Consider the following 20,921-nt stretch of genomic DNA (forward strand, 5'->3'; position numbering starts at 1 on the left):
CTGCAAAACACAGAATATGATTTTCATTCAGATTAACCATTTAGATAATATGCCCTATTTAAAAAAATTTTTTATTCATCTCCTCGGTCTCATTTGTCTATTTTCGGCACATTGTTGTGAAAATAATTTACTCTAGCTTACTGTGCATTGTCAAGTCAGCAGAAATATTAAAAAAAACATGTCTGGTGAATATTTTTTCAAAATAAAAGTCGTCGAAGTGATACAAAATAAAACAAAAGCAGAAGCTGCTTGTGGTAGCAGTATTCTATGTGCTTATCATCGTATTATCATCATATTCTTTCTCGTATTGTCTCAACATGGTTCACATAATTGCAGCAAACCGGTTAATATAGTAAAGCTTTTATTTTGAATGTAACTACTTAACCGGAAATGTACCGTTCAGCTTGATGGTTGTAAACTGGCCAATCACAGTGAACCTGGGAGCCCTGCTGGAGAAGCACTCGTTTTGGTGTGTGTGCAGTGCCCGGTGGGCGGGGCTCAGGAGAACGAACAGAAGATAACCCCGCCCACCCGGTGTAGAGGCTTATGACGCGGCCGGGGGATCAAAACAAGGTCACTCTACCGGAGCACTTCCTTCTGGTTGTCAACAGCCCGTGTAAAGGGACAGGGGGACGGTTAGTCCGGTTAGCCGACAACACACAGCAGTCAGCAGTGTAGCAGTGTAGCAGTCAGCCGGGAAACAGTAAGCTGAACTAATGTTTCCACTGTAATGTGCCGCGCGTAGCTAAGTTTAGGTAGGTATCGACCGTTTGTTACCGTTATGTTATTGGCTGTAACCATGCTAACGACTGGTGCTTAGCGACTAGTTACTGTTAACGTTACCAAGTTATGCTGAAACTAGTTTGTCGATAGGTGAAACTACCTACTTATGCAAAAGCGTTACTTCACCACTATTGGGTGTGCACTGCAGGGCTAGCTACATAACAAACAGAGGCTATGCTGTTTGGCTAGCTATGTAACTATCAATAGCCTGTCACAAAGCTAAAGTAACGTTACACACAAGTTATCACAGTGATAACATGTTAACTGTGTAGTAAGAAGCTCCAACCTACCAGCATGGTACTATCAGATGATTGTTATACAAAACTACACACAAGTTATCACACTGATAACATGTTAACTGTGTAGTAAGAAGCTCCAACCTACCAGCATGGTACTATCAGATGGTTATTATACAAAACCTGACACATCATTGAATGGTAACTGTGGTCAGTCAGTGGGGGAACCACTGAACCACAGTTACTTTACTTCTGCCTTCCTGCTCATAGCTGCCAATCTGAACGTGTTCACAGGGTTACACACAGCATGCACTCTGGATGGTCCAGTTGTTTGTCCTACTGCAGCCAAGTAAAGTGTGTAAGTATTCTGACTGTTAGGGTATCCTAAAGATTAATATGCATCATTATCAAGTCTTTTCCTCATTGTATATCGTTTATGTGAAGCACATTTAGCTGCAGCTGTCATCTCTGTCCAGTTAACATTGCACAATTTCGTCCACCCAGGCTCAGGCCATGATCTGGTGTGGCAACAAATGTCCTCATCTCTCCAATCACTGTCCTGTCATGTGCCACGTACACACCAACACGGGTGCTGATTTATTTGTATCTCTGATTCTCTTTGTCAGATGTGACTAAGATTTCAAGGCAGATGCGGACTGAGTGAAAACCTGGTCATCTATCCCCCAGTACATCCATGTGTATAATATTCTTCAAGTTTGACCCCCGGCCTGCGTCCAAAAATGCCTACAGGTAGAGAAAATATATCTTTGATTATATATTGATACCAATTCTGCTACACACAAGGTCAGCAATGCAGTAGAAGGGGAATTTTGAAAGGAAAGGATTTGTATGAAAAATGGTAATATTACAGATGCTTCAGGAAAATCATGAAATGCTTCACACGCACGGAGAATGTATGTTAAGTTAATTTACAATCACAGTGTTGTACTGTACAGCTGAGTTGCAAATTCACAGATCCAAACAAGGGAGCTGCCTCCAAACCCCTGACAGACATAACAGCTCAGCAGAATTACTCAACACACATATCTTGAAACAACCCCTCTTCATGTACACAGGTCAGAGAGCACATTCTGGACAAGCTGAAATATGTTTCTCATGAACATTTTGATAAGGAAATGAAATAGTTGGAAATAGTCTCAACAGGAAGTGGAGAAATATCACTTTTGATTTCAGAACATTAGTATAAGTATATTGACCTTTCCAATCATGAACTACCACTGTTGTGTTCATCTTGATAAATATAAACTATACAAATAATAAATATACCACTGCAAAAGAAACACAATGGCATGTCTGAAATTTTGACTCAAAGTTGGAGCCATAGCTCACATGAACATGCAGCCTCAGAACATTTTTAGAATAAAGTGAATATAAACAAAACAAAAACTGTTGAGGCTGATGTATGAAGACACGGCGAGCCTTCACATCACTTCTGTCATACACTGACAATGCTGCAATGTGCCCTACTTCATCTCATTGCAGGATTGTTTTGTCTGCCACTTGGGCTTTGAGCAGTTGCAAACACACACAAATAGCTGTGACAAAGGAGTTGAGGGAAAGGAAATGCCTCCTCTGTTATGGTATAGTATATATTTAGGCATGATGCTTTTTTAGTGTTGTACACTGTCATAGGCGTCTGTGAAATAATATAAACAGCTGTGCAACACACCTCCAGTCATATCTGGCACATAATGTTCTTACGTATTACGGAAAATAAGGAAAATGTTAAGATCAAATATCACGTTTTAAATACTAGATGGATCTATCTGCACCCTTTTACCACCCAGCAGTAAATGTGTACCGTACTTCTTTCAGTGGGAGGCACAGACATGTGCAGTCCTAGCAGTTAAAGCGAGATGCAGTGTGTTGTGAAGTCCAGCTTATTATAATCCCCCCAGCTCGAGAGTGAGCTCTCTACCTGGCCATAGTCCATCTCTGTCCTTCCCGCTGGGAGTCTGACCCCGCCTAAGGAGATCACATCAGAGGTGTGTTATGAGCACTGACTCAGACCTAAACCTGGGGAGAGGTGAAACGTACTGTGTCCTAATGCGGTTACATCAGTGCTATATATAGACTACCAGTTGCAGACCAAGTTTTTGTGTGCTGCAGTGATGTGTTAATCAAAACAAATGTGTAGACCAAAGTGGATTGAAGGCAACATTAAAGTTTCATTATGCACAATTATTTAAGCCCCAGCCCATCCACTATACTATCTATGCATCGTAAAGGGGGGAGGGGGAGGCTGATGTAGGGCAAAGGCAGGGTACATGCAGTCTACCACGGGACCGACACATTGTTGAACTTCCACAGCAGAAAATAGTAGTAAATGTCTGTAGGGGTTAAATGGGTTCATGTTAAGGACAAATGGCTCCATGATTACACACATGCTGAGATTTCTGAAATACAACTGCTTCTTTATTTTCTTTTTCTTTTTTTTCAACATTTCTGTCCGCTCATAATGAGAGTCAGGCTGCAATCAACTAACTAGCATCGTAACTTGATTTCACCCTTGATTAGAGCACTTCTTTTTGTAGCTGATCCATGTCACTTAGTGGTCTCTAGGAGCTTGCACCCAAAAAGATGAAAAGCATGGACCAAACACAAACCATTATGACAGTTTTTAATGGAGCTTTTACATCAGTGGAGGTAAAAAAAAGAAAAAAAAAGAAATCACAATAGAAGTGTGCAACTTCTGACCATATGTATTTAATATCTTCAGACTTGTGCCAATGGTTCTGCAGAGGGACACTGTTGTCCAGAGTCCAGACTGAATTTTCTTAAGAGTTATTGATTGGATTGTCATCAAATCTTGCTCAGATTCATTCCCACTAATGATTCCTACTGGATGAGCCCTAATAAACCATTTTACTGCCCCTTACTCTCCTAGTGCTACCAGCAGGTTAAACTTTTCACTTATCTGATAGAATGCTATATCTCAACATTTCATAACAGTTTTGACGATGAATATCTACAGCTTAATACACAGAGTTGTCCTTCTGCTCCAAATGACCACATCTAAAACACAGTTTGCTGATCAAGAGGAAATTGTAGTTGACATAAATGCGAGATGAAAGGTCGAAGGTGCACCAAAATGATATGAAATGATTCTATTGGTATCAACAAACCCACTGAGACTGCTCCCAAGTCTGCAAGTCTGTGTTTGTTGAATTAAAAAAACAAAAAATAATCAGAGGCCGGCTTTGATACCTCTCTGCTGCTCACCATCCCTCGTACATGATGCAGCTGGCCGACTGTCACTGTGATCTGAGCTGCTAACATGCGATTTTCCCCCGCAGGATCGGAGAGCAGATGCTCTCTCTTGCGCGGCATCATTAGTGTTAGCTTTGTTTTCAGGAGCAGCAGTGGCTCACACAGCGCCATGGGAAATGCCTGTCATTAGCCTTTGATGCGCAGAGGTCCACTCCTATTAGGTCAGTTAGGTTTATCTGTTTGCTCTTACACAGGATCCACGCTCCCTTTTCTGAAAGATTAATAGGAGGACCATTGCCAGGCTCAGAGGAAATGTAAGGCCATTGTACAAGTCAATAAATTTCATTTGCCCTTTTTCTGGCCCGTGGAGTTAGCCCAAAGAGTGTTTAAGTGCCTCTCTGCTGTGTTTAAATCTATATGTCAATGACCTGAACTCTTATTCTATTAATGCATAGCAAGTGGCTGTATTGGCTTTCCTTTATATGTAGTGTAATCCCTTTATACACACCATAAACTAGAATCGTCCACAATACTTAGATGTTAATTTATGTTTACAAAATTCACATGGTACAATAGAAAGAGGTCATCTTTTCCTCTAAGCAAAGGAAACAGTTGTTTTTCTTTTTGTTTCATAACTGCAGAATAGGAGATGAGCTGGATGAAGACTTGTGCGTGCGTGTCACTGTGTGAATACTAGGTAACAGATGCTGAGGGAGGATAGAGAGCCACTAAGTGATGTTATGTTTCTTTGCCCCACAACTGACAGGAGTGAGTAAGTAATGGTCAGCGTTGCATTAGATACAGGTCACAATTCAGTTCGTAGCAGTTAATGGTCAGGAGTCTAATGGCGTAATTACTCACCGACTCCCTGAGTAATATTGCAGGTCATAGTGTAGTGCATCGCTGAACTGACAGGCAGCCTCTGTCAGACCGCACAGTCGCATCCAGGGTGATTTATTTGAAATCAGCTCACGCTCTCGTTCAGGCTGTTCACTCTTGTTTGTAGTGGCAAATGTTTGTGTTGTAGCAGTGCTTTAGCAATAAAAACAGATTTAGGATTGGATAAAACACCTGCAGAGGTTACCGATGCGAGGCAGGCACAGCCAGCTTTGCAAAATGAGATGTAAATTAGATGATTTACCTAAATCTGCCACAGTTTTCTGCAAAAATTCAAAGACTTTTAACCCACTGCATGAACATTTTATATCTTAAAATAAGTAGTTTCATAGCTTTCCACACTGGCACCTCATTTGAACCCTTTACTGAAACTACAGGATGTTTTTCTCGGAGTGAAATATTTTAGACCCGTTGTAAGTTAGTCTGTATCTTTTCAGATGGTCAGTGTTCAGGATGTACTGCACATCATTTTATAGACATTTCTAAAAATTCAGCCTGATGTATGTGTGGGGAAAAAGCCCTGTGGGTTTGAGACAGTGTTTGCCAGCACAGCATGATTTTAATGACTGCTAATGATGAGTCACTGGGGTTCAAGAGTTTAGAAAATTAAATGATTAAATATAAAAATTTTAAAAGATTTTGTGGTTTGCTCCAGGAAAGGAGGACGTCCATTTCAGTGGGAAAAACAGAAATGTACTTTTGTACTTTGTGAATACCTCAGATAATATCATAAAATCAGCACTGGTATAACACTGTGATAGCATCATGTTGTTAGCTTTTGTACAAAGCCCTAAAAAACTACCGGTAGTTGGATTTTTATAATGCAGGGAAATGAAATCCTGTCTCGAGAGGAGTGTAAAAGCAGTGGAAAGTTTTATAGTAATTTAGAGTAAATGAAAATATAATGAATATAAATGAAAAATATGAATTAAATCAATTGCACCAAACTGCCCTGATGTAGTCAGAACACTAAGACCATTTGGATCACATTTTTCTCACCTTACATCCTGTGTTGAGATGAGTTGTTTTATAACTGTTATATTGGCTCATCCTTTGACCATCTTGTTCTTTTTTGATCCTCTTTCCTTTGGTCGTCATCATCAAAAGGACACCCATCTCCTTCCAACCTTGACCTTTCATATCCTCTACACATCCTGCTCAGTTAAATGACACACTCTCTTTGAAATCACCTGGACACATCTGAGACCTTTTGTTCCAGTGGAAAAACCTACAACATGGTGTGCCCAGAGGGAAAAAAAACTGAGTCTGTTGCAAACAATGCAGCAACTTATTTGTGTAATGATCACTTGTGTAAATGTTGTAGATCAGTAGGAAGGTCTACATCAGTCACAGAGAAGGCACAGACAAAACATATCTTTTTTTCTAAAGAGCTGCAGGATATAAAGATATGATCAACTGCCAACTGAGAATAAAGATAAAGGAGATGGGATGTCATGTGTTCACGATGATGAATGAGCCACTGGTGATGGATCTGCTGCTCAGACCACCGACGACCTTCCGTAATACCTCGGTGCTTCACATCAAGAGCAGATGAACAAGACCCACAGCACGAACAGAAACAACACAACGACACGTCCAACTCCTCTCTTTTCTCTTCTCTCTTCTCTCCTCAGGCTGATTCTGGCTGCAAACAGAGATGAGTTCTACAACAGACCGTCTAAAGCTGCAGACTACTGGGGGACCAACAGCGAGATCCTCAGTGGTAAGTCGTAAACATGAAGCAAGTCCGAGCTGTTAGTCCTGTTTTCAAGTTCTGGCTTTGCCTCCTTGAATCTTTAACCTTTCACATCTCTTTGCGAAAGAGATCTAACAAAAGATTAAACTGGCAATAAAACATAATCAGGAAGAAAAACACATGTTTAACTGATTTAAATGGATCTGTCTTAAATTAACCCTGTTTGGTTCTATCTGATGTGGTGAAGCAAAATAAAAAATAAAAGGAAGCAATAACAAAAGTTAGATTTTTAAATGTATGACTTACAACTTTGTGTTCCCTGTCCTTCATTTAAATCTAGGCAATTTGGAATATATGCTGAGCTTTAAAACTGGGTGTTTGGGTTTTAGCAGCAGTTCAATTCAAGGCTAAATGCCTTTCACAATAATAAAAAAAATCTGTCTCCTTCACCTCTGAAACCAGTGCTCCTCCTTCTCCGTCACAGGACATATCCCCCCCCCAATGGTAAACTATATTTAATTGACTGATGTGCAATACACATTATAGGCAAGCGGAGGAAATCAATCATTCCCTCTTTCTGCTGAAGGAGGAAACACAGAGATAGCCTTGTTGTTCATCAGTCTCCTCTCCCCTCTGTAATAGAGGGGTCAGGACTCCAGTAGTGGGCCTTTAATTGATGGCTGCTTTTATGCGATGTGACAGGAATAAATGGCTGTGCCTTATCTGTGGGGCTGTGGGGGGCAGAGGCAAGGCCCTGAAGGAGACATAGCATGACGAGAGAGGAAGTAAGCTATAGCTCCCAGTGGGATCTGGCTATAGCTTTCCACCCAGCCCAGAGGACTGAGAGTGTTTGGCCGCCTTGGCCATTGTCTGTGTAAGTGGACCTGTCTTTATCGATCACCAGGAGGTACAGGCGACTTAACCAGGCCCCACCTCTTCTGTGTCACGTCTGGAGGAGGAATAAAGAAAGTAAACAACTGATTTATTGACATAAGACTTATTAAAAAGACTTACTATTAAACAATGTGCACTTCATATACTTGCTACATTGTTTTATATAGATACAGTCCAGCAGTTCTGTATCTCATTGGATCTATTTTAATGAAGGCTAGTCCATGTTAAGTGTATTTCTTACTGCCTTTTGTACGAGGGTGATGGACATTTTGCTTCACGGTTTGCATCACTGAGGCCTTAGCACAGAAGTAGATAATGGGGGAAAAGATCTCCAATGAGATTAAGGTCAGTGTTCACTTCATGATTTAATGGTTTTCTGCCAAGCCTTACTTTGTTATTTTTTTAAGTAGTTACTTTGTTAGTTGCTGAATTACTTGAGGAGGATTTTCTTAAAAAAGATAATAGTTACTTATAATTGGTTTATTAGTAGAAACATGATTTTGGTAACACTTTATAATAAGTACACACTGTTAAGCGAATTCATCATTTATAACACATAGTATTTTATACATAGTAGTAAACACAGTTAAAAATGTTTTACTCATTGTTGATAAGCACTAACTGTATTTATAAACGACATACTGATGAGTATTCATGCAAATTCAGTATTTATTAATGCTTAACTAATGCTTAATAGTGTGTACTTACTTATTATAAAGTGTTACCATGGTTTTTATATTGTATGCTGTTGCTGTATACATCATGAAAACACCCCATTGACCTCTTGAGACTCACGTGTGGTTAGTTGGGACTAACCTTAAAGAACATTATTTCTAAGTGTTGCTATTGCTATATAGCTAGCATTAGCATTAACAGCTGTTTACCCACCAGTCTAGAAGAAACTTCAGTGTTAAACTTTCATTCTTATCAATAGCTGGGCTCAATGATGAAAAACAATGCCAGTGTTAAATATGATTTATTTTCTTACTGAAGTTAGTGTGCAAACCAGTCAGCACTGGTTTGTCTGAGCTCTGCCAGTAGCCTCTAATCTGCCCTGAAGACAAAGCACTTCCGAATGAGTCTCTTTTTACACAACAGTAGTTAAAGCTCTTGTCAAATGGCAATCACCACCAACTGCTCCCGGCAAGAATCCAAATTTGGTTTGAGAAAAAAGTCCCTAAAACCCTTGAGGGAAATCTGCCAAAACATGACAAACACTTCACATCACTAAATGGATTCCCCCAGGGTATTGCATTTATCACAATCATTCAAAGAACAGGGAAACATTTATAAATACTGTACCACACATTGAAATCTAGGTCGTCATTTTCTATATCGTGGCCGTTCACTGACTGCTGACAGTGATGTACAATATTTGTTCACTCCTGATGAAGTCAGAGCTGCGTTTAAACATTCAGCGACTTCTGTTGTGCACCAGGTCTGGACCAGGAGTATGGAAAGGAAGGAGGATCGTGGCTGGGCATCACCAAGAGGGGAAAGCTGGCTGCCATCACTAACTATATGGAGGGACGCCCCAACCCTGATGCACAAGGGAGAGGTGAAGCAGCCACAGATATGATCACTGTCAGCAAGCCTAGTGTTAACTCATACATCTCAAGTCTCCACAGTCTTTTCCACTTCAGATGTATGATCTAACTGCTCCTAATGCATTCAGTCTACTCATACAAGTGTTTAATTAAGATGGTGTTTTGAGTGCATGATTTAAGAGGCATTTCTTTTCTGCTGCTGTTGATCTGCAGGATTTTTAGTGTCTAACTACCTTATGGACAAGGACGTGGACAGCTACTCATACCTGAAGAAGGTGTCAACAGAAAGCCATCTGTACAATGGCTTCAACCTCATCACAGCAGAGTTCAAGTGAGTGAATGAAAGAAGTGGTGAAAGCCGTATTAAGTGTTGTGGAAAGTGAGAGTCAAACACTTGTGAGAATCTTTGCACCACGTTTTGCCTGTAAAAACGGACTTCCAACATGAGGCTGCTGGATGTGAAGACACATTGTTTATTGTACTGTGGGGGTGTCATGTGGTGACTTCTGGTCACCTCATGACACCTAGGGACAGTGGCCAAATCCTACACCACCAGCATTTTGATTCAAAGAGTTTTAAGCTTGCTGAGAGTAGGTTGTTACTCTGTTCCTCTGGCCTTTTCTAACCTGGGGATGAAACAAAAGCAGTGTGTTCATCTCTGGAGTGCAAAGCAGGCAGAGCTGAAAGGAAATCTCAGATGTTGAGCTGTGGAAGAGCCAGCATTAAAGCTCTAAAGGAATACCTGCTCATGTTTCAGGGTTTCAAACACAGAAAATCGAGACAGCGTTAAAAATAATGAGTTTTTTCTCCTCCTACTTCTTCTTCTGCTTTGTAGGCCTGACTGATTTGACTAAATTTAGTAACCTGGTTAAGAGGGAAAAATCAAAGTGGGATCAGTGCATTCTGAGGGAGCTGTCATTGCCCTGTAGACAACTGGCATGGAAACAAGTCTCAGTTTCTGCCAGCGAGAGGTTGGCGCTTCAGCACGCACATCCCTGTTGCAGAAGAGGAGAAATCAGGGTTTCCACAGTGGAGTTTGGTGTCATGATCTGTGCCTTTTGTTAACATGGCCTCAAGCAGGATCTCCTCTCAGAAGGGATTTATTTATGCTCGTACATCCCTTCCCTGACAGTCTTAGCACTGCAGAGGCTACAGAAATACACTACACATTTTATAACCACAATAAGTGGAGGAATCTCTGTCTCTCTGTCGGTATTTCAGTTTTCCTAACAACTGTTTAGCTGATAATCTTCAAACTATGGTGCATTGCTCATGATGCAGCAACTATAATATTGAGTCTGAAGTTATGCTGAATTCACTCATTCAGCAGTCAACATGATTCCAGGAAGAGGTTTTATTTCTAGTCATTGTTTAAGCCCCATTAGGGTTGTATCTTCACACACTATTATGTCTGTGTGTGTTTTTGTTCTCCATATACTGTCAAAAGTGGCCATCCAATCTCGTTGCAGTGTGTAACGACAATAAAGGCATTCGTTATGTTATTGGTATTCATATAAAGTAGTCCCAGGTTTGCAATACCTGCACAAAATATTCATGGATCCCTGCGTCTCTTCAGCCTTTTATCACTTTCATTTCAGCCCCTGGAAATCCTTTGATTTCTCCCTCCACAATCCACTAAACACATAACAGCAGCTAAATGGCTCAGCTGTCACTGATATGAAGAGGCCATCAAGTAGCAAATGTCCTGACCATAACTGGTGACTGTCGTTGCCCCTGCACTGCCCCAGTGGCATTCCTCTTAAGGGCCTCCTCAAGTGATTACTTGCATTAAGACAATAAGACAATTATTCTTTGTATTACAATTTTACTAAAAGTTTACTTTTTAATGTGCAAACATGCCATATAAAACTCTGAATATATACTCTTAACCAATTTATACCATGTTTTTAGGAATAAATCAAGCTATAAATGATATATGAACAAACCCTGCTCAAAAATCTTGGGAATAGAGATAGGAATAAAAGTAAAGTTTATCTAAGGGCTACGGAGGTGGAGATTTCTGCCTCAGACTGTGAGAAACATTTTTGTACTTTGTATTTATGTACTGCATGTTGTTAAATTTCTTCATTTCCTAAGTTTCACTTTAACAAGTGGCTGCAAACACATAGCAACCGATGGTGTTTGGCTTCAACAACATTGTGCAGGGGAAAGAGCTTTACAATACAACAATACAGAGTCAGATGAACAACAAAAAAAGTGTAATAATAATCACCTAAAAGTGACTTTAGATGTTTGCTTTCCACTCGTCTGAGAGATGTTATAGAATCAAAATGACCCACTATGTCAAAATTGACCAGTACATGAAAACAACAACAACTGTTTTTGTCAGCAGTGTTCCACCCTAATGAAAAAATAAAGTGCCAGCTCATGCTCATGATACAGCAACACAGTGAAAGTGCCCTGTGTTTATCTTGCAGTGACGAAACAAATGTGTTTTTTCCCCTCAGATCATCTAAGAGCCACATTCACTGCAGATAGAGATGGCACAGTAATAGACAGCAACCTACATCTATTAAATAAACAGCGTCATTACCAGCCCATTCATTTCCTCTGTGACGTGCCCGGCAGGTTAGAGGAAATCAGGCGTCTGGTTTCTTTCCAGATCAATAACTACATCTTGTGAATAGAGGATTTCTCATTCATCTGTAACCAGAGAGTGATTTATGATGTGGTGCTGATGCAGGACAGGATGTGTCTTCACCCAGTTATTGAATGTGTGTGTGACCGTCATTTAAATGCTTATGAGAGACTTGGTGTACTCGTCGTAATACACAACCCAGAAGCATCAGAACATTTCAGCTGGCCCAGTGGATGCATGTATTGCCTGTCATTAACTGTGGTACTTGTTAAATCAGGATCGGCCTTATTAAAGAGTCTACAGTACATACATACAGTATCTACAGTACATGCGAATGATTTGCTCAGTGGCAGCAACGCATTTCCAAAACATTACACTGATCTTTCTCCCAGTGGAGCTAATACCATATATATTTAAATTCAGATCTCAGATATTCTCAGCTTGATGCTCTCAGGGCTCCATATCCAACATTTCATCTAGACTTTTCTATAACGTTGGTTTTTGATCCCACTTTATGTCACTCTTGCTTTAAAGTCAGTGCCCAGAGATTATCCATTTTAATGAATATTTCCTCTGATGTTTGCCTGCAAAGAAACGCTACCCCTGATGCATTTTCAGTCAAGCAGAGTATGGCTATTTTATAAAAACAACTTAAGAAAGTGGTTCAGTCTTATGGCCTCAAACCATGTGTTGTAATTCTTGGCAGAAAGTTGTTCGAGCTAAAAAAGAAAAACAGCAGCACAGCAGATACAAACATTCCAGAGTTTCAGGGCTGGATGAACTCCCAACGTTTTAAAAAGGAACATTTTTTATCAGCAAAAGTCGTTTAGTGCTTATAAGGGGACTTATATGATAACACATGCACTTTCTGTGGAATATAATATATAATTTTGTAACTGTTGATAGATGCTCACTGTAAATAGTTCAAATTTAGCTCTCATTGTTCATTGAGTGAATCCAGATGTTAAGAAAAAAGGCCAGAAAAATAAAAATAATGTTGATTCTGGCTCTGTAGTTTTTCACATAGGATCATATGGTTTTATTAGACAGGAGATCTATAGCCCTCTGCATTGTCCTACATCTATCCAGCTATGAAAGGCAGCCTGATCCTAACCAATCTAATGAGCTGGTTTCACAAGACGAAGGTCAGGTGTGGTAGGGTGTAGAGTTATAAAAGAACATTATGGTTTTATGCTCTGTTTATCAAGTCAGAGATCACCTGAAGGCCACGTACAGTAACTAATGCTGAAATAGGAGAATCAGTATTATTCGTTACAGTTCAATCAAGATAATAGTCTTTACTGTGTAATATATCTCATCATAACAAGACAAGAATGTGCAGCCATGGGATGAATTAATACACTCAACATGTTCAGCATTGCAGTTCAGCATGTTGGCTCGCTAACACTGGTTTATGAGGACTAAATACAAAGTACAGCCAAGACTGATGGGAATGCCATTTGTAAGATTAATCATAAACCACAGCAATAGAAAATTGAATTTTTTACACCGATGTTTTTACAGTGTAGCGGCCTATGGGTAATGTGAAATAGTTTGGGAGATATTTCGGTCTGGATCAGTGCATCTGTGAAGCCGCTTTTGCTGGCATGGAGAAAGATGATTAAAAATGGACAAGCCAACTTTGTTCCTTCCATCAGATGTGTGTGATTGGGAATGAGAGTACATGTTGTACATGTTGTACATGTCGTTACCCAGGAGCCCGTAACAACATGTCCATCCACATTCTGAGCCGATAAGGTTGAAAGCTCGTCCAACCATCTCCAGGCAACTAAACCACAGCTGGCGATGGGGGGAAATTGCTCTGCAGCCTCAGTACAGAGGACTCTTCATTAGAACATCTCCCAGCCAGCATACTGATTACTCTCTGACAGAGATCTGAAAAAGACTCTCCCACCCTGGTTTCTCTCTCTCTCCATTTGCCTTGACCTCCTGCTGTTCCCTCATCTCAGCCCAAATCAAGCCACAGCCACCTGATGGGGCTCTGGATACTGGAGCCACTTTCAAAAGGCAGAGATAGAGCTATCTTTCCACAAATCCTCCACCTGCTGCCACTATGGACGGTTTTAAGCTCAGCATGGGGAAGGTGTATATCAGAGAGTTCAGAGTTCATTTTAATACGTTTATATGTACTCGAACAAAATTATGAAAAACACAAGGCAGAAGACAGAAACATCACCAAAAAAAAAAAACTCTATTTGGTTATAAAAAAGTCTCACATTAATGTGGATTAATCTACATTACCACTTGTTAATGGGCCCATTTTAGATAAATCTATGGTTTTGTCTCTATGGTTATTTTGTTATTATTAGTGGTGGTGGAAATGCTGGGCGAGCCGACCAGCGTTTCTTTACTTTCGGTTTCGTGGCGAGTCATGAGAATAACGCCGCCGTATGAATCTCCGTTTATGGTGGGAACTACGACGGTATGTGATCGTCTTCCAACCTCTGACTTTAATTCTTGATGAATGAAAACATGAGTCTGTCTTGCGCCGGTCAAAGAATTTCACGGTGCGGAGGCTCATAAATGTAGTGAGAAAACACTTTGCTTTAACAAAACTCCTCATTGTCCCTTTAATACTGTATATTTAAATAAAAAGGTTACAGTGATAAATAAATATCTAAAAAAGATTTATTATGAAAAAACTGAAACCCAGAATCATTATATTGCACAAATGCCTATTTTTTACAGCGTACATTAGGTCAACACTAAAGGTTTTTGGGGATTGTTGTGTTCAGGCCACAGCGTCTCTGGTCAGAACATCAAAACAGTCTTTGATATTGTTGCTGCAGCAGGACTGACAACAGGTTGGGGAGGGGAGGGGAGGGGAGGGGAGGGGGTGCACAGACACTTCATCTCCTTTCAGGTTGTGGTGCCATCTGGTTTCCATTGAGCAACTGTGCACATGCTAGGATGAGGGCGACCGCTATCAGCCGAGTCAACACTGGCCAGAGCCGCTGTGTTCATGGTAACCACAGGAAACAGAAACAGTGGTTGTGTATCCAGGCTGCTCAGCTGGGCTCTGGGGGGGTCAAGATGGCAACAATATTAAGGTCTTTGATTTGTTGTTGTCAAAGGGACGGTGTAATGTCAACCTACAGCTTTGAGGATTCTCTCACAGCTGCTTGGACACATATTGTCCAGCCTTTAGAAACCGCTCTGCCTCAGGAAATGTACACAAGACACCGAAGCTCTTGCGCAAACAGTTAAGAATGACCTCTGCGCAGGGGCAGAGTGTGTTTATCTCATCATCTGAAGGGTATGAAAGTGAGAGTGTGTGTGTGAGGTTGGCTCATGTCAGTCTGTGTCATCATATTCCCCCGGTCCTTGGTAGATTGCAGAGGTTAAAAGAAATGGTAATGTCCCTGAGGAAAGCGCGGAATGAATTCTGAGAGATGCACAAAATACTAACTGACAGATCAGATGGCATCAGATGATTTTAATTAAATGTGAAAAATGAGAAATGAAAGTGTATTTACTGCCACGTCAGATCTTCTCTTACATCAGTGTCTTTGGAGCTCGGTGGACCCATCAGATAATGATCCTCCCTGCTCCTATTACATTTGGCACAAGAAGAAGAGGACAATTGTGGTATTGTATGAGCCACAGTCAGACTCAGGTCCAAACAAACATAGTTTAATACTTTTTTTCAGCTTTGAGCAAATATGAAATCTTTGTAAGTGGGTTCTAAAGCCACCAGTTGGTGATAAACGGTATCTAGACCAGAAGCGTGGCTCAGTGTCCTGCTTTGTATTTCTGCCTTTTACAACTATCCGCTACATTTAGCTGCAGAGCAACAGGCCCAGCAGCATATTCTGATCTTGTCTTGGCAGCTCTTGACTGGGAAACTTTCCAAGTTAGATGTTGAAGCAGTGTTGCACCACATTTCAGATTGACTGATGCGACTGGTATGGCTGTCATAAAATTGACATCAAAAAATTCATTCCCGTACTGGTTCAAAGGAATTTGGTCATAATTTATTATTCACTCTCCTGTACCAAAGCCGTCACAGATGCCCTTGATGTCAGCCTGATTTTTCAGGCGGAATAAATTCCCTCTAACTGAGGACTTTGCAAAGAGATCTAACACCGCAACTAAATGGTTTTGTGGTCGTCAAAGGTGTTTGCATCACTAATTTATATTTTGATGCCTTAATGTTACCCAGTTGTCCCTTTGGTGTAAGATTTAAATGCTGCAAATTACTGTGGTGTTTGGTATTTTCCCATTTGAATTGCATCCACCAGTTAAACAGCCTTCTTAATTCCTATTTTCCAGGACTGCCAAGAAAATCAGTCATTAAAGAATACTGTATGGTGCAGTATTGATATTCTCCATCACCCCGAGCACCCATTTTACATCATTCCCTCAGAGGGGCTGCTCTGAACATCATCTTTGCTGTGTTTGCATTCATTTAAAGAGCGTAGACACATTACGACTCTGCCTTCATAATTAGATATAAACAAGTTTAATCATCACTAAATGCAGTCTCTAATTTTCTGTCTTACTGTGTCCCATGTAGAGCCAAACAAGACATTGTGTGTTACTATGGAAACAGAGGCAGCCCCGAGCCCATCCATCTAAAACAAGGTCTGTGTTTTTTAACATGGTTGCTGTAGAAACCGTTCATTCCACATTAACCTCTCCTCTCGGCCCCATGGCCCCTTCATGTCCGTGGTCACCGTCAGACCTTAACCGGTGTACGTATCTGTCTGCGTCCTGCATGTTGCTCCTCAGCAGGGATCTACGGCCTGAGTAACTCACTCCTGGACACTCCCTGGAAGAAGCTGCTGCAAGGCAAGCGTCACTTCACCAGCGTCGTCAACAACCAGTCCCTGTCGTGTGATGGACTGGTGCAGGAGCTGCTCAATGTCCTCAATAATGAAGAGCTGTGAGTGATTATCATACACCTATCAGTTCTCCTTCTATAGATTCACACACCACAGTAACCTGTCATCTTCATTTGTATTTATACACTTTTTTCAGGGGATTTTATGATGACATATTGAGGGTATTTACCTGTATATTCACTAAAATATCAATTTACTCTGATTGTGAACATGTATCACAATCGATTTTGACATGTTCAATTCCTAGCTAAGAGGAAAACATTGACACTTCACTGATCTCATTATTTCTCCCTGGTTCAGTCCAATCTTGGTTTTCTGGTTGCCTTGTTTTTTCGGTCAGGTTGGACTTGTGTATAAAATCTGTCTGATCACTGATGTTTACGATTTGCAGCATGATGATTTCTCCTTGAATTGGTATCTCCAGTTGCAAAGGCGTTTAGTCCTGCCAGCCACATGATGTATCCCAACAGAGTAGAGTAGTCTGTTTGTGTGAACTCATAGGAAAGATGGCCAGGCCTGCAGTCCGAGCTGTAGAAAGAACTTCTCTCTAGCACCAGTGAATGTGCAGAATTTGAAATATCAAACTCTTGACAGGAGAGCATACAGTTGAGTTGACCGAAGAAATGAATCGGGTGAACCCAGCATGTCTTACCACCCTGTGAGACCTTAAGGCCAAGCCTGTGGACTAAACCCAAAAACCTCTGCACAGCGGTACAGTGCCACTGGGAGCTGGTTGAGACAGACAATGGAGAGAGAAGAAAGAAAAAAAGAAATAGTCAAATATGAAACAAGCAATTGTTGCATATGCATTACTGTGGACCATCTTGAAATGAAATTATATTTACCGAAACACTGAGCAGCAAATTTTGCACCTGCTTCATCAGTTTTGCTTGTGAAGTAACTGTTGTTTTTATAGATTGTGAAATGAATCAAGGCTGCTATGCATGGCCTATTGGCTGGAAATGTTTTCATAAACAGATTTTAGTGAGATATGAGTTAAGAGAAAGTTTCCAAACATTCTTGTTCTTTTAGGCTTGAGAGACTCAGCGTCTGAAATAAATGTCCAGTACTTAAGTATATTTGGGTGTTATGTATCATCACTGCATGTACTGGAGGCACATGACTGTTGAAGTAAATAGTGTGTTTGTTTAACAGGAACGCACCTGATCCAGCTCAGGAGAGCCAGGGCGATGGTTACAGTCAGCCCATGATCCAAGCTCTGTCAGCGGTGTGTGTTCGCTCACCTCATTATGGCACAAGGTCAGTGTCGTCCACCCACACAAAACCACTGTCTGTTCTCTCCCCCTGTTTCCCTCCACCTGAGTTACTGACAGGACTGGGTTAGACTGCAGGATCATAGACAGCAGAGAACTGTTGGTACATAAAAATCCCCAGTGAAATCAATCCTCCGCAGCGAGGAAATGAAAGGGGATTGTCTACACGGTGAAGCCACGGTGGATTAGCGGATACAGAGACTGTCCTGTCGCCAAAAGGTCAGAGGGTCAGTCTTTGTCACAGCCATCAAAGTGTCATTTTGCAGAGCACTATCTGCTTCTGGCTGCTCATTTCTGATAAGGCTGTTTGGCTAAATACCTCAAATGTGAACATTTGACTGTTAAATGATCCTTCAGTAGTTGCCCAGTGTAACCTTTCCCATCTGCCTGTGTGTTACTTTTCAAGCTATTTCCCTCAGTAATTTTTATTTCATTTTGTTTGTGTGCTTGTGTCCCTTTCCCCATGCCCCCTCCCATTCAGGACCAATACAATAATCTTGATAGACGCTGAAGGGAATGTGACCTTCACAGAGCGCACCATGCTCAACTGTGATACAAGTAAATGGAGCACCAGTTCTTTCCAGTTCAAGCTGCAGGGGTGAAGACACGATGGAGGAAACCCACTCTGTGCCTTTTTTTGCATCACCTTTCCTTCCGTCGCCCTGGTCCCCCGCCGCCAGCTGCTCCTCATCATAGCAGCCATGTGAACATGAACACTCATCTGCACTTTCTCTTCAGCTAGTCGGCACTAGCTGCCTCTCTGACTTCAGTGATATGTATTTCTTATTCTCGATTTAAGTTAAAATGCATCTTTTTAAAACATATATTCTAATTTAAAAGATTGCCAAAGAACATGTATAATTTTGTAGAGGAAAATATTTCACATAACAGCAGGGTTGCATTGCTCGAAAAAGTGTAATCCATTACTGATCGCAGGTAACCTGCTATGAACTTCAATCAGTACTGTTTTTACCTTTTAAATCGATTATATGAAGTGAATACACACTTACTGAACATTTCCCAGCAACAAAATGACTATTCAGCTATTACAAAGTAAAAGAAAAAAACAGATTGAAATGTTTCCTATTGTTTTCCATTTTACACACTGAGATTTCACAGGGTCACCAATGTTTTTCTAGAGAATGTGTAATCTGATGTAAGATCACAGTCAAAGGTAATTTGTCATTCTCCATCCCTGCACAACTACAGTGTCAGTGTTACAGCAGCTATCTCCGTGCTGGATGCAAATAGTTTCAGGCACTGGAACTCTGACTGCTTCCATGGTAGGATAATGGCTTTTACAGCTGCTTGACAATAAATACAATATCCAAACAATGACTTACCATGGAATGATTGTTGACAATACACAAACACACTGTGAGGCATTCAGTTGTTTAGTAACCATGTGTATTCTAGCACCTGTCAGGTGAGTTCTGCATTTTACTCTCTTTAAAACCAACTACTTCTGAGTGGGGTTTAAAATGGACCTGACCAAAATGTTGGTCAAATCTTGTGCATAACACGATGAGTGAGGATGCACTGTAACAGCAGCTTCCTGTGTTAAGGTCAGACTTCAAGAGCCCAGTGCTGATGAGACTTGTGAAGACGTTTTCATTTGTCTGCTGATGAAACCAGAGCTGCAGGCATATTGTTTTCAGGTTTTCTGTCTGTACATAAACCCATCCATCCCATTCTTGTGGATGTGATTTCTCTACTTACTAATGCCATGTTTTTTTTTAAGTGTTTGGGGGTTATATTATGCCTTTATTTGATAGGTCAGTGAAGAGAGACAGGAAAGCAGTGAGAGAGACTGGGGGAATGACATGCAGTAAAGATCATTTTGGTCCTGAGCCAGACCGGTGATCACTGCTTTGGGCTATGCCAACATAGATGTGCTATAACCATTCAGCCACAGAACACCCCCACTAACCAATGACATACTGACAGAGCTTGGCATAAACAAGATTAAAGGATGAACTGACCAGGTTTGGGGGGGTCAAAGTTCAAAGGTTTGGTGACTAGTATCTCTGTGACACGTTGAGGGAATTTATCCAGATTTGGTACAAACGTTCACTTCGACACAAGGACAAACTGATTAGGTGGTCAAAGGTCGACAGGGATGTAACCTGAAACTAGTCCAAGTGGCAGAGACAGACAACCGTGGTACTTCTACTCTACACATGCACTTATACTGTCACTTTGTGCCATGTTACTGTCTCATTATGTATGAAGGAATAGGCTTTATCCTCTACAGAGGGTCAGTGGGTCTTTTTCACTTCTTTTGGCATATCATACAAGGAGATGTAAAAGTTCAAATAAAGGATGCCTGAATACCTTTTAGCTGCCTTGGTGTCTGGATGCATGTCGATTTCATTCATAACAACTGTCATTTTTCCTTTCTTTCATAAGCCTGGCTATTTAATCAGAAAATAACCTGTGGCACTTTTTAATGAAACAAATATAGCAAATATTACAACATTAATCTTAATGTCAAAAAAAATTAAAAAGTAGCTTTTGCATAGAATTAGAACTAAGTATTATATTAATGAGACACAACAGAATGTATCTCTGTTATCCAGCTCCTACTATAATTATGCTAGCATTAAAGCCAGGCAGGGAATAGAGTAATACACTATTCCAGGTTGGGTACTGCTAGTCAGTACTGACCCCAACTGGCAGGTTGAGATATTGTGGATTCAAATGATGTTCATGTAGTCTGCTCTCAAGACTGGGGATGTTGAAGTTGTGCCTTAGGCTACATACAATATATTTATGTGACCATTGAAACTAAAGTCTGATAATAAGCATGCCACTTGACTTCGTGGACATTTATGGCAACAGTGTCATAGACAGTCTCTCGCTGTTGTTCTTGGCAAACAAAAGATTTAACAGGTTGTTA

At 40.8% G+C, this 20,921-nt stretch overlaps 1 protein-coding gene across 5 annotated transcripts; it reads left to right on the top strand.

Annotated features, from left to right (window-relative positions):
- Positions 1-631: 631 nt before the first annotated feature.
- Positions 632-19,360, top strand: tango2 (transport and golgi organization 2 homolog (Drosophila)). Of its 5 annotated transcripts, none has more exons than XM_085787848.1 (10): positions 632-755; positions 1,314-1,377; positions 1,646-1,769; positions 6,782-6,870; positions 9,176-9,295; positions 9,498-9,615; positions 16,421-16,488; positions 16,636-16,789; positions 17,904-18,008; positions 18,504-19,360. In XM_085787848.1, the coding sequence occupies exons 3-10, from the start codon at positions 1,714-1,716 to the stop codon at positions 18,622-18,624; spliced, it is 831 nt and encodes a 276-aa protein (XP_085643974.1). In that variant the 5' UTR covers positions 632-755; positions 1,314-1,377; positions 1,646-1,713; the 3' UTR covers positions 18,625-19,360. The 5 variants fall into 5 exon arrangements, with proteins under 5 accessions (XP_085643974.1, XP_085643978.1, XP_085643975.1 ...); XM_085787852.1 differs by having other exon boundaries at positions 16,639-16,789; XM_085787849.1 differs by having other exon boundaries at positions 632-703.
- The last annotated feature ends 1,561 nt before the right edge of the window (positions 19,361-20,921 follow it).

This window comes from Trachurus japonicus, chromosome 9 (genome assembly GCF_045865225.1).
Source record: "Trachurus japonicus isolate A0001 chromosome 9, Traja_1.0".
Taxonomy (NCBI): domain Eukaryota; kingdom Metazoa; phylum Chordata; class Actinopteri; order Carangiformes; family Carangidae; genus Trachurus; species Trachurus japonicus.